Source organism: the organism of the source record quoted next, unplaced genomic scaffold (genome assembly GCF_019419815.1).
Source record: "Pyrus x bretschneideri cultivar Hongxiangsu unplaced genomic scaffold, Pyrus_bretschneideri_v1 Contig1, whole genome shotgun sequence".
Classification (NCBI taxonomy): domain Eukaryota; kingdom Viridiplantae; phylum Streptophyta; class Magnoliopsida; order Rosales; family Rosaceae; genus Pyrus; species Pyrus x bretschneideri.
Window position 1 is genome coordinate 5,779,836 of NW_025999390.1, and position 19,939 is coordinate 5,799,774.

Genomic DNA, 19,939 nt, shown 5'->3' on the forward strand with positions numbered 1-19,939 from the left:
AACGGAACTGAAACCTCTTCGGACCAAAGGATCAAATGATCCAAGCCATTAAAATTTGATTCAATGACTACAAATAAAAAGTCCTTTAAAAGTTATAATAATTGTAACCGTTTGATCAAATTTTAATAGTCCGAATCATTTGATCATTCGACTCAATTCCTTTGTATCCGGATAGGATCCGGTTCTAAAAGAACATGGAATAGCTCATGAACAAATTTCTTTTTCAATTAATCGATTAACTGGATCCAGACGCTGCAGCAAAAAATTGAAAAACACAAGAAAAAAGGAATTTAAAAAAAATAAAAAAAAAGGAGAAAGAACTACATACATCGATATATATATAGTATATGGATAACAAAATCTAAGGACAACTCCGACAGAAGGAATAACCCAAGCAAGAAGTAAGGCAACCTTCTTACAGGAAGCTATTTATCTGCAACCCTTCAACAAATAAGAAGTCGGACTCGAGAAGCTCTTGCCATTTGAGGAAGACTTCACGTTTTCTGTTCCCTTCTTCCCGGGCGTCCCGCATTCGCTAAAGTCGAGGGTGCGACACTCCACCTACGAAAAAAATTACCTAGATGATTAGCTGATTTCGTTACAATGACAAGAACACAAACCCTTTCATGACATAACTGAAAACGCTAGACGAAGAAAAAAGGATCATACCAAAACATTGGAAGCCGAAAGAGAACTACTCCCTGGCTGATTAGGCGACCCCTGCTTGTTCTCAGGGCCCGCAATATCTCGGTCTTTCTGTCTTTCCCGGAATAAACTTTCAGGAGTTTCATTTCCCAACACCTCCTGGGCATTGGCATAGGCAGCAGCAGTCTGCTCACTTATCTGTTTCATCAGCCCAATGGCATCGTAGCTTCTATCCCCTGGGCTCATGAAAAACCCTATATCCTGGAGAGAGGAAATCGCGTTGGATTTAGTTAATATCAGACCCACGACCATGTAATTTGAGAAGATAATCATCTGCCAGGAACTGTGGTTACCTCAATTGTAATTTCAGTATCAACTCTAGGGCCGGGGACAAATGAGTTGATGAACCAAGGAGATTTCCATGCCGAAGGAGAATCGATACTTCTCTTAAAAGGAGTACCACCAAACCTAGAAAAACAAACACCGTCACCAAACAAACTCATCAGGATCATAAATTGAGAGTACTCTAGAACTACAAGAAATCATAAGGCAATACTGAATATGCCGGAAACAATGACATTGACAACAGACTAAATCATACACGCTTTCAATATTGACATCATTGCTGGCACTATCAGTCTCTGGTGGAGCTGACGTAGAATCAGACTGTACACATTTATCTGCGAGAATTCCATGCTTCTTTACACATATAGTGGGGGTTTTAACAGATGAGCATTGTCTTGCAGAAAACGATTTAGAAGGAACTCCTGGGTTGGTGGCTTCAAAGCTTTTACGTAACTGATCTTTAGGAGTTCTAGCAGTTGAGCTGAAGGGTTTTTCAGCTTTACATCCAACTACATCAGGAGAATTTAGTAGCAGATCATTTGTGTTACGTTCAACAAGTACTCCAGAAGGTTGTGCCTGAAAAGTGCAATAAGAGAATTTATACTACAAACAAATGCAATATAAAATCCACCAACATTAAGTGATTGGCCAGTAAGCCAGCAAAATAAATGCAAGGGAAACTCACACTTTGTGTAGTTGGGACGACATCAACCTTACTCTTAGCATCAACATCAGCAGTTTGTTGGAACTGCTTTCCCTTTTCCCTGGATTGACCGTCATCAAAATCTCTCTGTACAGTTCCATCATCTGACATTGCAGTGCCGTCAATCCCTTTTTCTACTTTGTTTTCACAGGTACCCTTATTCTCTTTATTTTCACCAGAGGCATCAGAATTTCTTTTCTGATCAGAAGATGGAGAAGGGAATCTTCTTTCTTCTCAGTGTCTTCAAACATAACATCAAGACGTGAAAAATCTCTGGCCAAGCAGGAGGTCACGTCAGTCCCAAGCCTTTTATCAATTCTTCTATCTGATAATGGCGACAATGGAGACAACAAATCTCGGTGTCGTTTCTTCAAAATAGATGGTGTGCCTGTAAAAGTTTTAGCAGCACTTTTTAGCAAGGCATCAGGGCTACCCTCACGAGAGGGTGAATCCCATAACCTATAGGGAGTGAGGCAATTCATAGAAGACATCATCAGCTGACGAATGCCAAGGGGACTATATTCTTGCTGCATGTCATTACAAGATTGTATAAGATCACAACTAAAAAATGGAATATCCAAGCTTGGAAAGCGAGGAGGCTCATAACATAGAGCTCCAGCATCCTGCGGTTCTTTTCCAGCATCCTGCTGTTCTGTCTGCTCATTTGAACTCACATCCACAGGACAAGTTTGCGCATCCAATCCCGAAGCAAATGTATTTACAGGGACTAATTTTAAAGAATCATTAACCAGATCTGATTTGCAGGGAGAACTGGCAGACTCGTTATTATAGATAAATCCATCATTTAAACTTGTCACAAACTCTTGGTCTTGAACTCTGAATAAATGAGTAGGTTCTCCAGCATATATCAGTGGATTTTCATGAGCAGAAACTACTTGAGAGCAAGAAGTTCCAATTACACCAGAATCCAGGGGATGATATGATTGTGAAGCTGAAGTTCTGCCAGTTTCAGATATTTGGAGGTTTGTGGGTTGGAGAAGTACTGAATCTGTGCAAGCACCCAAACCAACTATGTTTGAGCAATTTGTAAAATCTCTAGAGGGAAAACACCCACCATTCATTGAAAATAATGCCCTACAGCATTCATCGTCAGATATCAACATGTGCTCTGATTTAACTGAACCGAAGGCCATGTTACCCATGGAAGTTGAAGTTTGAAATGGAGCCTCCACCCCTTCATGGCTCTCATTAGACCTCATACAATGAGTGTACATCCTTGATGATTCCTGGTCGCATTCTAGTGAAGAAATGTTAGGTAACTCATGCAAATTTAACTGGAAATCCCCACTCATTGAAGCTCCAGCATCATGTGAGAAATTTTGTTCCAGGAATTTGGAGCAAACCAATTCAGGAGGTATTTCTGGAATGGAAAAATTGGCATCTCCTATAGTCATAGATGGGTAGTATGGTTCTGAACAAGATGCTGGACTGCAGCTTGGGTCATTCGCTAAACGGGAAACATCATTATTCCCAAACTCCTCTCTAGTATGTGGTACCACATTGGCCATTTCAGGTGCTGAGAGATAGCAACCAGCAACAGTTGAATCTTGACTGCATTCTGAAATTTCTTCTACTTCTGCACCTTTAGCACCACTATCATCTCCACTGCTCTGCATTCTTGAAGAAGATGACATCATGTGTTGGTTTTGATTTCCAACATGAGGCATCCCTTGAAGCTGTGTAAGTAAACCCTGATTTCAAGTAAGAATCCAACTTCTTCTTCACAGAACTGTTCCAGTGATTTTTTATGGAATTGTCTGTCCTGTTGACCATGCAAGTATAGATATATCACAATTGTTGCCAGTGCACCAGAGTAAAAGGACATACAGTAGTAGCAATGGAAAACATTCAATTTTTGTTAAATGTACGTTGAAACAACAGAGACTCTTTGCCTCTAAATAATGTATGGGCATACCTTCCAGGCAAGAACTTCGTTAGCTCTGCCCATTTGTTCCCATACATTTGATGAGCACGTATCAGAGCCAACTCCTCTTCCTGTGTCCATGCCTCTTTGTTTATGCCAGGATTAAGATGATTATGCCACCTAAAAGTAGTTCCAACATGGTAAGAAAAAGAAACAAATACTAGATCAGGATTGAAGAGTAACAGGATTGTATCAATGAAATCATCCACAAGAAATTCTGTTATCATACCTTTCCCGACACTGCTTACCAATACGTCCGGGTAAATGCTGTGCAATAGTGGACCACTTTTTTGGACCATATTTTTTCACCAACTCAATAATAACTTCGTCCTCCTAATCAATTTTGCAGAAACAACTAGTAAGGAAACATTGCATGTAAAAAAGAGAAATATGAGTTGATCCGACAAAAAATCTTAACAAACAAATGAGGTGACAGAACAAACACAAGAATAAGATGCAAGTAGTGCGATACCTCTTTAGACCATGGACCTTTGACCAGTTCGGGATTCAAGACTTTCTGCCATCTATGTAGGCATTGCACATCAGTCCGATCCTTGAAACACTCCGCTACAAATAGCCAAGATTCCAATTAAAAAATGAACAGAACATAGATAAATAATAAGTAGCATCAACTGAGATAAAAATCTTTGGTCAATTCAAATAATGAGGAGAGAGAGAGAGAGAACAGGGCTAAACTTTAGTGAAAACAATCTTTAGTGTCATGGCATACTAACAGAGATGGACACATTAGTAACACAATAATACCTATTTTTTTCCAATTCTTTCCTTTAAAACGCTGAACAGCCCTCCGCAAGATCTCATCCTGAATGGACAGAGAATATATTATTGTGCGCCGCATATTCCATAAAGAAAGAGGGATAATGAATGAATGACAAATATGCATGTAGCTAGGAGAATGTATTAAACAAAAACACAGTAATTTGAGATTTAAATATCAATGATGTATCAAATAAAGCAGCTAAAGCAATTTAAAAATTCACACTGTAAAATTCCGACTGCCAAGGTGTTAATACGCACCAAGCCATAAACTTATGCATCTTTTTTACAGCATGTTATTTTAAAAGAAAATTTACCTCTTCAGGTGTCCATTGTCCTTTCGTAGAACGCCTTGTAGGCCCACTAGTCCTCCTACAAAAGAGTTGCTTAAATATCAGAAAAAAACTGAGTCGTATAACTAATTCCCTGTCGAGGAGAACTTTACCATACTAAACCAAAAAAAAAAAAAAAAAAAGACCAAGAGATAGAGAGTCCTATAACACAGAAGATCGACAATTTAACAATGCACACATGCACTCACACACGACACTCTTGTAATTGCTGAGACAATGTCTTAATGACCAATGAACATATGCACTTTAGTTTAACAGTTTTTACAAAACACGGATCACATCCTTGTAGTGCATTATCCTTCTTTAATTTCACTGAAAACGATCGAGTAGGTTGACAGGAATAATCATGAAGTAAATCAATTTTAATGAAGCAAATTGTCAAAGGACCATGGGCAACTGGAAATGACATCAACAAAACAATGAATAGTCTTCAAACAGAATTACCCATGGAGAGCTCGAACTTTCTGAATGCTGTCACCGAGCCCTTCTGCAGGAGTAGAATTTGTTCTTTCACCTTCCATAGTTAAACAACACACAAGTCAAGCTGCATACCCCGATTCCTACTCGACGATTTTCTCTAGTATTTGGACTCCAAATCATGATAATTAGTATCACCCTAAGCAATGGTGGGGCCGAACTTGTTGCACAGAAGACCCACAAACTGCAAAAAAAGACAAGAAAGTTAAAAGGACATTAAGCTCAAAAATCGATGGTAGAAACTCATCAAGAAATGAAACCTCATATGGAGAACTAACAAACTACAAATTAAGACTTGATGATCTGAGCTCAATTGTGATTTGATTCAGCCAAAGCTTAGTAATTCAAAAATAAAATCAAAGTTGGCACACAAAAAAACAAAATTCAACAAATTGTATCCGCTACAACTTCAACAGTCAGTCCTCGGTTTCAAACTGAAGAATGGGATTGAGTAAATTTTTAACTGATTGTATCAAACTCAAGTTTAACTGAAAATCAATGAGAACTGGATCAAAAACCAGCAGATTAAGCCCTCAGACACGAATAAATTATCCAAGAATTCAAATTCAAATAAACCCAACTCGCAGAGAACTTAAAATCCGAGCCAGAAAAAGCTTCAATTAAATCGATTCAATAAAAACAATTGGGATCAATACAAAAAAGAAAATTCAAATTCAATCAAGTGAAAACCCTAAATCACTGACCGAACTGAGCTTGGAAGAACGAAGAGGAGAGATTCCACGGAGAGAGAAAGTCGACGATGCGATCGCAAAAGAGCACATTTGAAGATCGAAAGCGAAGAAATGGAAAATTTGAAAAGAGATCTGGTCACACACAGTGCGGAGTAGAGAGAGAGAGAGAGGACTGAGAGACTGAAACGGTCCGGAGCTCTATTCAAAAATAAAGGGCGGATTGTGGGAGTTTCAAACCTGGAGTTAAAGGTCGAGCAGGTTTGAAATAACCAACGGTGGATATTTTGCCACGTATGAATTGATGCCGGCCCCATCAAGACCTGCCTTACCACCTAATTCTTTTTAAATTTCAACGGGACAAATAAATTTTCTCCTCCTTTTTACTTTTCTTTTTCCTTATTCTTTTATAAAAACTAATAAAAAGGATTTGAAAACTTTGAGTTTTAAGTGATAAGAACAAAATAAAGGGTAAAATGAATAGTATCATAATTGATTTTTTAAGTGTAAAAATATAATTTTTCATTAACATGAACAGTTCCATGAATTTTTCGTTAAACTTCCATTTTCTTTTTGGGCAATATTACGATTTTGAGATTTTAATTTCAGTACAAACGAAACGATTTCGTAATGAATCTAATGATGGTGCCGTTTTCAAAAAAGTAACAGCATTATCTCAATCCACTAGCTATTGTCCATCCGTTGACCAATCCTGGCACTTTTGAGTTTTTTTATTTATTTTATATTTTATAAATAAATAAAATAAGAGTTTTAATCAAATCATTCTGGTCCTGTTAATTTTAACGAAAAATTACATTTTTTAATCTAAAAAATCAATCATGATACTATTCAGTTACAACCCATTTTTGTCATTTTTGTCAAAACTCAGTTTTCAAACCATTTCCATCAGTCTTTCTAAATAAAAATAATACCAAATGTTAAATTTGAATAAATAATAATAAACTTAATACTTTTGTGAGCTGAAAACACAAAAGTAGATATAAAAGGAGTGATGAGAGAAACATTTTTGAAATTTAGAGTACACAATATTATTAATAGAGGGGTGGTTATGGAGAAAACATAATACTTATGACCTTAAAAAAGGTTAATTAGGAAGAGAAAATAGGGAGACTTTAAACCAGGAGTGATTAGTTTGGTCAAATATCTTTATTAGGATCAAATGGATATTGCCGATGTCCGTTTCATTAATTCAAATACTCAAAGACTCCTGTTACATTATTAAATGATCATTTTCAAAAGCCATCACCTACCAAACTAGATTACAAAAAATGAAAATTTCAATAATTTCAATAATTCGTTTCAAAATACTTTTAAAATGGTTGAAAGTGTTTGCTGTGAAAATATTTTTAAAATCAATCTATAATGAAAATGCAAGTGAACCTAAAAAAGCGTTTGAAGTGCCAACTTTCATGATGTTCTGAGAATTTAAACGCTTCAATAAAACTAGCAAAATCTTCAAACAAAGGTAAAGAGAAATAAGAAAAAAAATTAGGAAAACAACCTTTGAATTATATAATTCGAGTTAGACGGACAAGTACCAGAACTATATTAATGTTCGAAACGATGCAAAAAATACCTTGCTTTTTATAGCTAATAGAGACCGGGCTATATCGAAAAGCAATTGTGCTAATATTAATCTCTATGAGGTATTGCACAAAATTTATCCGAAATAGGATCGAGGGGATGGCTCTCGTGTCGATCAAAATCTGCGGACTTTATTCGGGCGACCCCCGGAATTATCATTGTCTCTTGAGCGGCCTTTCCACCCACCCCTATGGTGCTTGCCTCCCCTGGTAAACATAAATCGAAAAATAAGATATGGGAATTGCAGATCAAATCCAGTGAAAACCACAACAGCGATTGGGCGATGGGCATGCAAAGAACTACACTAACCTTCCTCCGCGATGGTTCTTACTATCGCGGAACTTTTCTTGGTTGCCACGGAAGAGGTTCCAGTACTCCTTTTCAGCCTCACCTGAAAGAATAGCATATAAAACAGCATTCAATACAAGAGAAGAGAAATCTAGTATTCGTGACACATCAGGCTCCGGTATGAAAAACTGCAAACGAAATAAAGATGACAGTTGCTGCCTACCGGTGACTGGTTCCAAAGTAGCAATGAAATTCTTCACAGCCAGACCTCCTTGCTCGGTAAAGACTGCAGCCGCACGTGCTTTCTGAGCTGCTTCAGGTTCTTCAAACCGAATGTATCCTGATTCTTCTCCAATCTTGAAATCAATGTACTTTACATGACAGAAACGAGTGTGAAAATGTCAAAACAAATTAACCACAATACACTCAACCATGACGAATGCAAAGAATCTACCTACAAATTCTTAGAGAGTACCGAATTAATGACGCACGGCAAAGAGAAATTCAAGCAAAAAAGCAAGAGAATAATAGATCAACCTTTACGGTGCCAAACTTTTCAAAGACAGCCTTCAAATCCTCACGCAAAACAACATTCATGTTGTCTTTGTATGCAGCAGCATTCAATCTTTCTTCCTTCTCTCCACCCTTTGGAACGGAACCTTCAGAAGGCTTTTCCCCATCTCCAGCTTCCTTCACTTCATCCAAACTATTCTTCTCATCAGAATTTGCCTTATCCTTAACATCCTCTCCAGAAACTTCTACATCTTCATTAGCCCCGTTAACATCTTCTGACACTTTCTTTTCTGTTTCTTCGGTACTACCATTTGTACTATCATTGGCATTGTCAGGTGTACTACTAACCACTGCAGGACCTTTACCAGACAAGCTCTTTAACGTGAATGCAACAATTAAACCCTTGGGGTAGCTGTAACATCATAAGAGAAGTTAATCAGGTTAAACACCAAAAAGAGAAAGAAGCTGGAAACCAAATAGTGTATCCACTTACTCAGCCTCTGCTTTCGTGTTATTCTTTCCCTTTGTACTTGTAACAGGTCGAGCCTCATATTCCTTTACCTCTCTTTCTCTATCAGTATCAAAATCCTTCCTAAATCACACAATCTCTATTAGAACCTGCAGATATACAAACAAGGACTTGCAAGAACAAAAATTACAGAATCAAAACAAAAAACGATTTATTTGTTAAGCTGCATTTAATATCAAACAAAAACAAGTTGACAGGGGAGAAATTTACGTCATAAATGAACCAGATTTTTTTATTTCAATTACAGGTTAATGCCTTTTAGTATTGTCATAAACTCATTAAATAAAATCACAAAAAACAAATTCACTGTATGACAGCGGTATGCAACAAGTGAAACTTACTTCGGCTTCAATTCTAACTTAACACCTGCGGATTCCAAAGCTTGCTCCAAAATCTTATTGGCTTCTTCCTCAGTAGAAAACTCAACCAAAGCAGTGCCACATAGTAGCTTTTTGTCAGCAACATGACGAGGCAGCCTCACACTGTTAACCTGAAACAATTGAGAACAAATTCATACACTTGCAACATTAAATTGAAGGCACAAATATTTTTACAAAATACTGAAATTTCACTCCACAATGGACTTTTTTGCGGCAGACTAATACTTACATGGTTTAAAATTTATAACCACAGCTTAGCTATACAACCTATGTAGGGTAAGTCCAAACATGTATCAAATACGAAAAAGATAGAATGCGACAGCGAATCAAATGCCACTTAATGATGGTGCAGCAACCAATACCTTGGCAAATTGCCTAAAAAAAGTTTCGACATCTTCAAGCTTCACATCAAACGCAAATGGCGAAGCAGCTATTGTTCTGTTGTCTACCTGCTCTATCACCTCCTCCGGCTTCAGCATTTCATTAGCCCTACCAACCTTTGTCCCTAAAACACATAAATACGATCTATTAGGCATCGAACAGAAACAAATTTTGTTAATTAAAAGCAGCATTTTAGTAATAAAAAAAGTCCTTCTACTTGCATTCTAGAGATTAAGAACAGTGAGCTCACCGTCTTCCGAAAGCTTTAGGGTGGCAGATTGTCGAAGCGTTTCGGCAACGGCCTTTACGCTAGCGTCGGGGACAGTATCAGGCTTCACATCCCCCAAATTGAGATGATTTCTCATCCGTGTAAACGAGCATATCAGAGCCAAGCTTACCACTAACGGTCAAAGTCAAGGCCAACTCAAAACCCAGAAATCCAAACCCTAACAAAATTAATTACAAAAAAATAAAATAATAATAATTTAATTAGAGTTAAAAAACTCAGAAATTTGATAAAGTAAGGATACGTCCATCTTCGCTTTCGCTAATCGTTTTACTGAGAAAATCGTCCCTCGGAAGATTGCTGTCGCTGAAGTAAAACTCGACCTGCAAAAGAATAAATAAAATCGAGCTTTTTAGGGGGGAAATTAATTTTAATCAGAAATTTGATACATTCGAATAAAATGATCAAAAGTTGGGAGCGTTTGAATATCGAACCTGGCGCAGCACTTTCTTCGAGGTTTCTTCGTCCAAAGAAGGCGTCGCCATAGTTGTGAAGAGAGAGAGAGAGAGAGAGAGAGAGAGAGTGAGACTGTGCCTACGAACAGCGAGAGCGATGAGAGGACAGGTAGAGCGAGAGAGAGGAGAGTGAGGAGAGTGAGGGAGGGGAGAGAGAGGTTCTAGGGTTTTGGAGGGGGATATTTCTAACGTTGTTCGGGCTTTTTCAGTTCGCTTTTCGGTTTTGGTAGTTTTTAGTAGTGGGCCGGGTTCAGTTATGGCTTGTTTGTCGTACAGATTTCTGCTCCGAGATGCTCCATTTTTATCCCACGTAAGTAGTGGCTGACGAATGTTGGGACCCACGGGTTTTAGTCAAAACTTGGAAATAGTAATGCATGGGAGGGAAAGATTTTAGATTATTTTTTCATAAATTACATTACGTGATGATTAATGATTAGAATTTTTTTTTTATAATTTAAAGAAATAGTCTACCTATCAACTATTACATTATTTAGTTTACAAAAAATAGTTTAAATTTGATATCTTTAATATTACTCTAATTTTTTTTATTTTATCTATAAAATTTACTTTTACATTTTAATTTTGTCATCTTCTTCTCCATAAAGTATTGCACTATAAAAAAGAAAAAAATGTGGGATCCAATTTGCCTACGGATAGCCAATGTTGCCTACGTTGGGGAGGCAAAGTTTGCCTACTCAGTTGAGTAGTCAATTAGAGCTTGATTTTATGTACGTAGATCATCAAAATAAATTTGGCTGATCATTTGCCTACTCCATTGGATGCTCTAATCGCCTGTTGCACTGCAACTGAACTTAGAGTTTGCTCCGATTCAATGCTTCATGATCACGCGTGAGGTGAAAATGGTCATGGTATATGTTGGCGTATCCTCGCATTTAACTTTCCAATTTTAAAATATTTTTTGAATCTAAGAAACAAGCGGCGGTGGACAAAGCGAAAGCGAGAATGTTGATTTGAGTAAAGCAAAAATTGGTGGGAGTTTCTATTTATTAGTTAGAGGTTTTTCCAATAAAAAATGGTGAACACAGTTTACATTTGCGTATTTTATTTTTTGCTCGAAAGTTTGTAGTTAGTTATCTGAATGATGCATCGCCAGCACGATAGTTTAGATTGTCACACATGGTGCTTACTAAGCAAGTAATTATCCATCTCCGGGAGAAGAACATGAAATTCTTTTTCCTTTTCGCATGGACCAAGAGAAAGAGCAGCCTATCCATTTCCCATAGCCTACATTTGTATATACAGTAGAACCTCAATAATTTAATACCCAATAAATTAATAACCTCGATTACATAATATTAGTTTCCAATACTACGTCCATGACTCCAGTCCCCTCTTTTCTTTTCGCCCTTTTCAAAATGTACACCTACATCGCATAATCTCCATATACATACACACATATATGATTTTAGTAAATAATTCAGAAATAGGCAAATATAAATTAAGGGTTTTAAAATGTTGCAAATACTTTTGCAAATAAATCATTCATCATCATCCTCAATGAAGTTTGATTTTTGTGCATCACAATGACAAGAAAGAGTATCCACGAACCAACCCTCACCCATTTTCTTTCCTCCATCCATTTTTGTGTTTTCTCTTTTTCTTATCGACATCAACAAAATAAAAGGTTTAGGACTAACTCACAAACTGAATGATAAACTCTATTCCTCATGGGCAGCGGGCAGCAGCGTCTCACCCAACCCATAGAGAGTGATATCCTTACATGAAGTCCTCTTCCAGTTCCTGCAATGACTTGTTTGCCGATGCAATTTGTTTGTTCGATGTCATATTTTCAGAATTCATCAAACCTTTGTAGCTCCTTAGTTCCAATTGTCTCTCCTTCTCAAGCCTTTCCATCTCCTCACGTCGTTTCTGCAGAATAGTTTCGCTTAAAGTTAAATTGTTTTTTTCAACACAAGAACATCACATTTTACATTATAATAATGCAAGATGCAGCCTAGCCTAATGCAGTATCATTTGATCAAAAACAAGTTGTAGTACTATTACTAAATTAAGATTCAGCACATTAACCATTGCAAAATTCAAAACCCGGAGATGTAGTGAAGTCAACAAGTTATAAGGTACAGCCTCGCGTATAAGTGCAAAAATACTTGAAGCAAATTAGAAGTTAATAAGGTGAAGAATACGCTCAGATAATCACACACGCTACAAGCCAAGACAGGAGGTGGAACTTACCTTGTCCCTCAGGAACTGCTTTCTCTCAGCTCTTTCAGCTGCATTAACAGCTTCTCGCTCAGCTGCAGTTACATTTTATTAGCACATTAGTTATCGCACCATTACGCCATAAAAAGACAAGGGTAACATTGGAAAACCAATATCACTTACAATATCCATAACTACGAATAATACATAAGACATACTAGGCCAGAGATATCAAAAGGAAACTGAAGTGTCAACTTTCCTCCATAAAGAGCAAACTGAGTACTGTTTTTCAAGATTGGATTTTTAGAGCCACGTTTGTAAACAAACTAAAATAAGGCTGAGACTAAAACTTTACCTTTCAAATCAGGCTTCCTTTCTACTTTTGTCCTGTTCAATCTATTAACTACCTCATTGATCCGCTTCTCCACCCTCACAGTCCGAACCTAAATAAAGTGTCATTGTTGGACAATGATCAGTATCTCCATGCATCTTAAACCCAATGAAAATACAAACTACATAGCATGTTACTATTCCACATAATAATGTACATAGGCTACAATATAAAGAAGCTCACATTCTTCGAATTGTAGAAACCAACTTGACCAACATCCATGGAGGCACTTTTCTTCAAATTGGACCAGGGAGTGTAAACAACATCAACATTGTTTACCTTGTTGCCTGCAAAATGACACATCATTAGAACACAACAACAATGCAGTATCCTTATTGGAATGAGAAAAAAGAAAAAGGATTGGATGAAATTACAAAACGGAACCAATTACTCTAAAATATAAGAATCTGTTTAGATAATGCCTTGGATGGAATTTGCTTTGACAAGCTGAGCACAATCCTCCAGTAAACCTTCACTTATATCATCGATGGTCTGTCCTTTGTGCAGCCTAACATACACATGGGCGGAAGACATTTTGTCCACATGGAACCTGTAACGCCAAAATCCCATTACATAAAACTTCAAGCTTACATAGTACAATTTTCCTACTAATAACGAAGTTCTTTTGTCCTCTTGAGTTACCAACTACAAGTTCAAACAATCAAACACAGGATTAACGCATAAACACGGTCTGAACTAAACAAACAATTACTAGAAAACCTAGCGAAACATGCATTCCTTAAACATTCAACATCTACAATAAGTCATAACATGGCAGTGTCACAAAATTTCCGATTCATTCTTTCATACAAATGCTCACAATCCCAATTCTGAAACAATATGAACTGATCCCGATACGGTCAGAACTAAACAAACCACATAATCCCTTCGTGTTAATTGTGGGAAAATCGAAATTCTCCTTAATCTAATCCCCATCATTGACCTAATTCTTGATTCTTGACCAGAAATTTCAAAACTTGACAAAAAAGGCAATTACAAATTTTCAATCTTTCTAATGAAAATTGGGATAAACTGCGAATTGGATTGAAAATTCGAAAAGTTGGAGACAGAGAATTGGGTGAAGGAGTTACCAAATGTCTTCGGGGAAGCCATATTTGATGAGCTCCTCGTTCTCGAACTTGTCGAGGCCCATGAAAATGGTGAAATCGCCCACGTCCGATCGCGCTTTGAAGTAGAACACCATGTTTCGCCCTTTGGAATTCGATCGCCGCAGAAGAAAGCGACAAACTTTGAGGAGGAGCTAGGGCTTCCGAGGTCCACCTTCCAGCTTTCCAATTGGAATTTTGGTCACTGGAAAATCCTTTTATTTTTTATTTTTTATTTTTTATTTTTTTTCACGTTATTGGGCTTGGGTTAAGAGGGAATAGAACCAATCCTTTTTAACTTTTTCAATAAAGGAAAGGGGAAAAAATTCTTTTTGACTTCAACGTACAATCGAATATCGAGCGAGGGATTGAATTTAGGATTTCGAGTGTGTATGAAACCATATTTTACATTAAGCAGCTCATAAATTAGACTATGTCACACAATGTATCAACATAATATTTGGTATTGTAGTCGTCATGGACAGAAGTCGAACTTAAGATATTTTGATTATAATTGATTAGCGAAGTTGAAAGAAGATGAGTTTCTACTATATAATTAATTGACAATATAGGAAGTATCTCAACCACTTATAACTACATGCAAGTCCCTTCTTTTTTCAACGTCGGATTAATACTCTCAACATGGAACATACGAAAATATGGGTTACAAGCTGCTTGAGCTACAAGGCGACAAGTTGTATCAAGCCAAATCTAGGATGATCTCCACACTACACGTCATAGGTTTGATTTCTGACGTTCGTGAACCACACAATGATGGTCATAAGAAGGCTGAAATGCCTATATAAGTTTTTATGGTCCCTAAAAAGATGAACTATCATGTCAATCCACTCGTTGATCCCGTGTTTAAGAAGAAGAAAATTCTAAGATGATAGAAGATCGCCTTACTCTACATCTCTCTATCATGCTACCCGTAAATTAACATAACTTTCTATACTCTCTATATGTTGGTCATGTAATGGAAGATATAAAGAGATGGGATATATTCCAGGTTGATTCAAGAATCCCTCACAGGTCAATGAGGTCATACATCCCAACTTGCAGAATGTGACTTAACAACTTGTACACCGCCAGTTGGCTACCTGCAAGGCATCTGCATTAAGAAACTGAATGAAGCAGACTTGGAGTGCAAAATTGGATTCAACCATTAATACATTAAGATAATCATGTTTGAAATTAAACTAATTTAGTTTCTTAATTAATTTGGTGGCTCAAAAGTCTGAAAATTAATTAGGCATTTTTCTTGCAGTGAAATAAAGTTGCAAAATTTAAGTGGCTTGACTTTGCAATGTGAAAAAAGTCTAAAATATATTAAAACATAACAAACTTATTGAATTTAACGGCTAGATATGCAATAAAAAAAGAGAACTTGAACGAAAAACTCTAGGTACTGTTCACTTTAACGAAAAACCACATTTTTACACAAACAAGTCAATATTGATACTATTCACTTTACCCTTTATTTTATCTTTATCATTAAAACTCAAAGTTTTTAAGTCACTTTTATTAGTTTTCGTATAAAAAAAAGGCAAAGAAATTTAGCTGATGGACCTAAGTCACTTTAAACACAATCCTATCCTTAGAGTAGAATCTTGGTTCTTATCACTCTGATTGGTTGCTGACAAGGATCGAGTGTTATGGTCTTGGATTTGAATCTCATCCGGATTCAAATTGTAGAGATCTTAAGAATCCTCATATCTTAACCATTTATCGTACATTATGCGGTCAAAAGTCATTTGACTTTTTTTATTTAAAATTAAACACAAATAGTACCTGACGAAAACTGACCACACGATGTACGATGAACGGCTAAGATGTGGGGATAGGATCCCCACAAATGGATCCGGAGAGGATCCTCTTCCTATGGTCTTACCTCAGGCTGTCCAAAAATGTTGTGTATTTTTTAATATAACTTGTTGGCTTAAGTACACAAAAAAAATTCTCGCCCGAAGTAAAAATTTTGTGGTTCGAGTAATTAAGAGCGGTTAGGAGAGAGAAACTAGCTTCCACATTACTGACCCACAATTTTTGGGGCAAAACACGAATTTGACCAAATAAGTACAAACACTTTGACGCAAGAATCTAGCAGTAGCCGAACACGGTACAGAGTTTTTTCCCCTTGAACCCTAGCAAATTTTTTCCCCTTGAAGATAACGTTCTATACATCATACTTGCAAAGGTTTTCGAAACCCATGTATTCGTGCTGGTTAATCTTGCCGATCATGTTCGATATCCCAACTCCACCTGAAAAAACAAAAACAAAAGATAAACAAATGCCTCTCAGAATTCAGGGTATTAGCGCAACTTGAAGTTCGTTGACGGAAAAAACACTTGCCTAGTGAGACTGCACTGACAAATATGGTAAAGGCTAGAATGAATATGATTAGAGACGCCCTTCCGAAGAGTATAATCAGCCTTCGAACAATGTGCTGTCCTACTAATGCTGCAACAGTGGCAACCGCGGTCAAGTAGACAGCTGCGGAGATTGCAATGTGTGTGTTAATATACAAATTTAGACAAATTTGTGGAGTACTAGCTCCATCTGTCTACAACTGGATAAAGAATGACGACTTTGTAGCGAACTATCCTTGGCGTTGCAGGGATAAAACTTACCATAAGGAACTGGAAAACGTTTTAGAAGGTAGTATTCTACAACAGACATGGATGACGAGAATGTCATTGCAAATGTGGCCGTGGCACTGGAGACCTGCAGCGAAATCATCAAGAAGTTTTAGAACAAACTAAACCATTTTTGTGGCTTTTGGTTTTGTTTAGTAACGCTTCATGTCAAGGAAAATCAAAATAGCACCTGAGGGGGGATTCCGAGCTCCAAAAACAGTGGACCCATGATAAATCCTCCGCCTAATCCAAGCAACCCACCTACGATTCCTGCAATTACACCAAAGAGACAGTAGATAACCAGCTGGTGCACTTTCCAATCTGTCCCTTCCTCTCCCTTAGATGCTATTACCCTTCGTCCCTGGTACAGGCTCACTGCCTCGTACATAGATACACCAAGGGAAACTGGGATCTGCGGAACATGGAAACATTAGCTCATTCCTGATCGTCCATGTATTGAATTTGTACATGTACATGCAGAGAAACAAATATATTCACACCGTACTACCTGTAACAAATTCACTACCCAATATGCTGGAGAGCAAGTAGTTGTGTGTTGCTGTGGAAAAGACAGATGGTTATTACTCGTTAGCTCCACAATGTCATATAATCAAGGGAATTTGCAATAAAAATTTCTGATAGACTAGGTAAAGAGATGGAAACCTTGGCAATTTGCAGTGCAAGAAATGCAACCCAGACGAAAACCAGAAGTCCAAGCTCCTTCCAGCAAACATTCTCAATAATCGAGACCTGAAATGGTCATCTAGATTTAGCTTCGAAACTCCATCAAAATTATACCAGTGTCTGAGTAACTACTGTGCATGCACTCACCTCCGGTTCCATGGTTTCCTTTTCCTGCTCATTGGCTGGGCCACTTGGAAGAGGCTTGTATGCCACATTTTCAGCAGCTGACCAAACAAGAACATATATGACGTGAATGTAGAAATCAACTACAAGCAAGAAATTCGAATGTTTTATACAACATTTGAGCTACAGTATATCAAACTCACCAGCTGACTCCAAACACCTAGCAGCCTCCTAAAATCCAGAAGGAAAAAAAAAAAAAAAACAATGGTTAGAGTAGTGCAAAATATGCATTTCAAGAGAACTTAAACCTAAATTTAAATTAGAGCCTTGCTTATTGCATATAAAACTATGGAGGTAGAGATTCCATCCCTAAGTGAAATGAAATTAGAATTTGGACATCACCAAGTATGAGTACTAAAGTGAAATCATATGTCGTGATCCTTGAATTATCTTAATCACAGTCAGAAATTCATAGCATTACCTTCTTCATAATGGTTTCCTTTTTCCATGTTTCGACACCCTTGAAGAACGCCTTTGTTGACGTACCTGAAAACACCAAGAATAAGCGGTTGAAGTATACAGTAACACCAAGAAATTCGAACCCAAAAGGACGATTGGTCCATTACCTATAAAGAGAACAATAAGCAAAACTGTGACCATCCAATCAGCAAAGATCACGTTGAAAGCCACTCCAATACTAATGCCCAGCATGAGCATCGGTTGTATGAGTACAGCCAAATCATAGTCAATAATGGGCATATCTATCGTCGGATGCTTTAGCTTAAGATTGTAGTACACAGTTGAGGCAGCTGCACCCATGATCATACCTGAAACAAAGCAAAATGAATCCACGACGATGTAACTTCCAGCCAGTAATTCAATATAACAGTGAATCATTATGTAAAAATCAATGTACTTTGAGAAAACATTTTTATAGGACTGAACCATGAAAAGGACTTAAAAAGCCTGTTCACTAAAATTACCACGACAAATTAACACAGCAGAAGAAACTTAGGTGTCACACTGAGTAACTAAAATCAGGCAACAGTGATCTGTGATCAAGAGCTTATTCAATTCAAACAGCCTGCACAGTTTGGACAATACTACCGCTAGCTTCAAAAGCAGTTCAACATATACCGTGTTATATACCTACCAATTCAACGGCACATCTTTTCATTCCTATTAAATTACCATAAAATCTCTTCTTACATTTTGATATAGCTGTTGCTGATTTTGGATCAAACCCAATGATTAGGCTAAGCATTGGAACGAAAATGCCACCACCACCTACACCACCTACACTCCCGAACGCAGCTCCACAGAATCCAACAATAGAACCCACAACAATTTGCCACCCAAATTTCATTTCCTGTACACCAAAATTCACAAAATCGTTTGTTTACAAACCCCTTAGAGTTAATTTTTACAGTGAAATGACAAGCATATAATAGCACAGCAATTAGCAATAAGTATCCAATTTTACACAGTTTTGCCTTAAAACCCCAACTAACACATATTTCTGATTTTATCCACATGATGTATACTTCTTGATACAAATGTAATGCAAGCAGTACATTCAGGTTTACACCAATCTACTACAATTATTTACAAGGAACAGGGAAGATCCCATTTGGGACTGCTTTACTAGAAAGCACTTTTGCTCATAAGTGTTTTTATTAGAAGTGCTTTCTTGTCGTTCCTATCTCCAAAAAGTGCTTCATGACCAAAAAATGTTTTTAAGTTTTTCAGCCAAATTTATACAGATGTGCGCTATCTCTTTTGATTGTCAGACAGTGATTTAGCTGGAAATTAAAAGTACACTTGAAGATTAACCAAAACCTTCAACCGAAAATAAAATTTAACAGGTTTTGTGGGATTTACCGGCCAAACATGATGATATCCCGATTTCTCGGATTGCCATAAGAAATTCACAGCTTTGAAAAAGTAATTAGATTCGGATCCCTCTGTCCCGTTGAACCTCGAACCTTCAAGCCTCAGGCCTCTCTCCGCCGAAACAAACACAAAAGCCACCCCAAAGTGCAGCATAACCATTGCCACGGATCTCAAACCGTGCCATTTCGCTCCAAACGCCACCATATCAATAAAGCCACCACCTTTTCTTCTGCTTGGTTGCCGAGAAAGCGAAAGGAAAATGTGGGTTTTTCGTAGGATAGATTCAGAGAGGTGGGTTTTATTGCAGTGAAAGTGGGTGGTGAAGGATGAAGGCTTAATATAGGAGAGATAACGAAATGGGGTTTGGTGCGTGAATGTTGTTGCTTCTTTGTTTGGATTCAGCAATGGCGTCGTAGACGGGAGATTTCCATTGATTTGAGGGGGAGAAATGCAATTTGCTGACGTGGATTTTCTTCTTGTTTTATGCACATGCATCTCTAATTTCTACACGTGGGATAATTATCTGGCATGTTGTTGGATAATAACTGCATCT

General features: G+C 37.4%; 4 protein-coding genes across 4 annotated transcripts; all 4 read right to left on the reverse strand.

The window, feature by feature from the left end:
* Positions 1-332: 332 nt before the first annotated feature.
* Positions 333-6,125, reverse strand: LOC103957479 (transcription factor MYB3R-1). The gene is given in 14 exon segments (XM_009369641.3): positions 333-561; positions 670-906; positions 999-1,113; positions 1,247-1,566; positions 1,676-1,911; positions 1,914-3,405; positions 3,407-3,476; positions 3,630-3,758; positions 3,868-3,971; positions 4,111-4,205; positions 4,404-4,461; positions 4,733-4,787; positions 5,213-5,429; positions 5,950-6,125. Coding segments are annotated over 13 exon segments (3,120 nt in total). The 5' UTR covers positions 5,290-5,429; positions 5,950-6,125; the 3' UTR covers positions 333-429.
* A 1,318-nt stretch (positions 6,126-7,443) lies between these two features.
* LOC103957478 (la protein 1) lies at positions 7,444-10,574 on the reverse strand. The gene is made up of 10 exons (XM_009369640.3): positions 10,351-10,574; positions 10,161-10,239; positions 9,881-10,030; positions 9,612-9,754; positions 9,211-9,359; positions 8,834-8,932; positions 8,365-8,752; positions 8,051-8,198; positions 7,849-7,930; positions 7,444-7,745 (listed from the first exon to the last, which is right to left on the reverse strand). The coding sequence occupies exons 1-10, from the start codon at positions 10,399-10,401 to the stop codon at positions 7,655-7,657; spliced, it is 1,380 nt and encodes a 459-aa protein (XP_009367915.1). The 5' UTR covers positions 10,402-10,574; the 3' UTR covers positions 7,444-7,654.
* Positions 10,575-11,830: 1,256 nt separating this feature from the next.
* On the reverse strand, positions 11,831-14,206 carry LOC103957477 (coiled-coil domain-containing protein 25). Its single transcript, XM_009369638.3, has 6 exons — positions 14,035-14,206; positions 13,366-13,493; positions 13,127-13,230; positions 12,908-12,995; positions 12,586-12,647; positions 11,831-12,261 (listed from the first exon to the last, which is right to left on the reverse strand). Exons 1-6 carry the CDS (start codon positions 14,145-14,147, stop codon positions 12,109-12,111), a joined length of 648 nt encoding a protein of 215 aa, XP_009367913.1. The 5' UTR covers positions 14,148-14,206; the 3' UTR covers positions 11,831-12,108.
* A 1,850-nt stretch (positions 14,207-16,056) lies between these two features.
* Positions 16,057-19,815, reverse strand: LOC103957476 (sulfite exporter TauE/SafE family protein 3). The gene is made up of 12 exons (XM_009369637.3): positions 19,375-19,815; positions 18,703-18,862; positions 18,120-18,320; positions 17,975-18,039; positions 17,697-17,724; positions 17,518-17,594; positions 17,350-17,436; positions 17,195-17,245; positions 16,877-17,098; positions 16,681-16,774; positions 16,403-16,543; positions 16,057-16,311 (listed from the first exon to the last, which is right to left on the reverse strand). The coding sequence occupies exons 1-12, from the start codon at positions 19,588-19,590 to the stop codon at positions 16,226-16,228; spliced, it is 1,428 nt and encodes a 475-aa protein (XP_009367912.2). The 5' UTR covers positions 19,591-19,815; the 3' UTR covers positions 16,057-16,225.
* Positions 19,816-19,939: the final 124 nt, after the last annotated feature.

What these genes read in the sequence shown, in the direction of transcription:
- LOC103957478 (XM_009369640.3), bottom strand. Translation starts at nt 10,401, where the DNA reads ATGGCGACGCCTTCTTTGGACGAAGAAACCTCGAAGAAAGTGCTGCGC. An exon ending in TAGCGAAAGCGAAGATGGAC is followed by an intron (nt 10,031 to 10,160) that starts GTATCCTTACTT and finishes TTTGACCGTTAG; the next exon opens with TGGTAAGCTTGGCTCTGATA. An exon ending in AAGAACCATCGCGGAGGAAG is followed by an intron (nt 7,746 to 7,848) that starts GTTAGTGTAGTT and finishes TATGTTTACCAG; the next exon opens with GGGAGGCAAGCACCATAGGG.
- LOC103957477 (XM_009369638.3), bottom strand. Translation starts at nt 14,147, where the DNA reads ATGGTGTTCTACTTCAAAGCGCGATCGGACGTGGGCGATTTCACCATT. An exon ending in GGCTTCCCCGAAGACATTTG is followed by an intron (nt 13,494 to 14,034) that starts GTAACTCCTTCA and finishes TTGGCGTTACAG; the next exon opens with GTTCCATGTGGACAAAATGT. An exon ending in AGCAGTTCCTGAGGGACAAG is followed by an intron (nt 12,262 to 12,585) that starts GTAAGTTCCACC and finishes ACTATTCTGCAG; the next exon opens with AAACGACGTGAGGAGATGGA.
- LOC103957476 (XM_009369637.3), bottom strand. Translation starts at nt 19,590, where the DNA reads ATGGTGGCGTTTGGAGCGAAATGGCACGGTTTGAGATCCGTGGCAATG. An exon ending in TAGGTGTTTGGAGTCAGCTG is followed by an intron (nt 17,595 to 17,696) that starts GTGAGTTTGATA and finishes TTGTTTGGTCAG; the next exon opens with CTGCTGAAAATGTGGCATAC. An exon ending in TGTCAGTGCAGTCTCACTAG is followed by an intron (nt 16,312 to 16,402) that starts GCAAGTGTTTTT and finishes TTGTTTTTTCAG; the next exon opens with GTGGAGTTGGGATATCGAAC.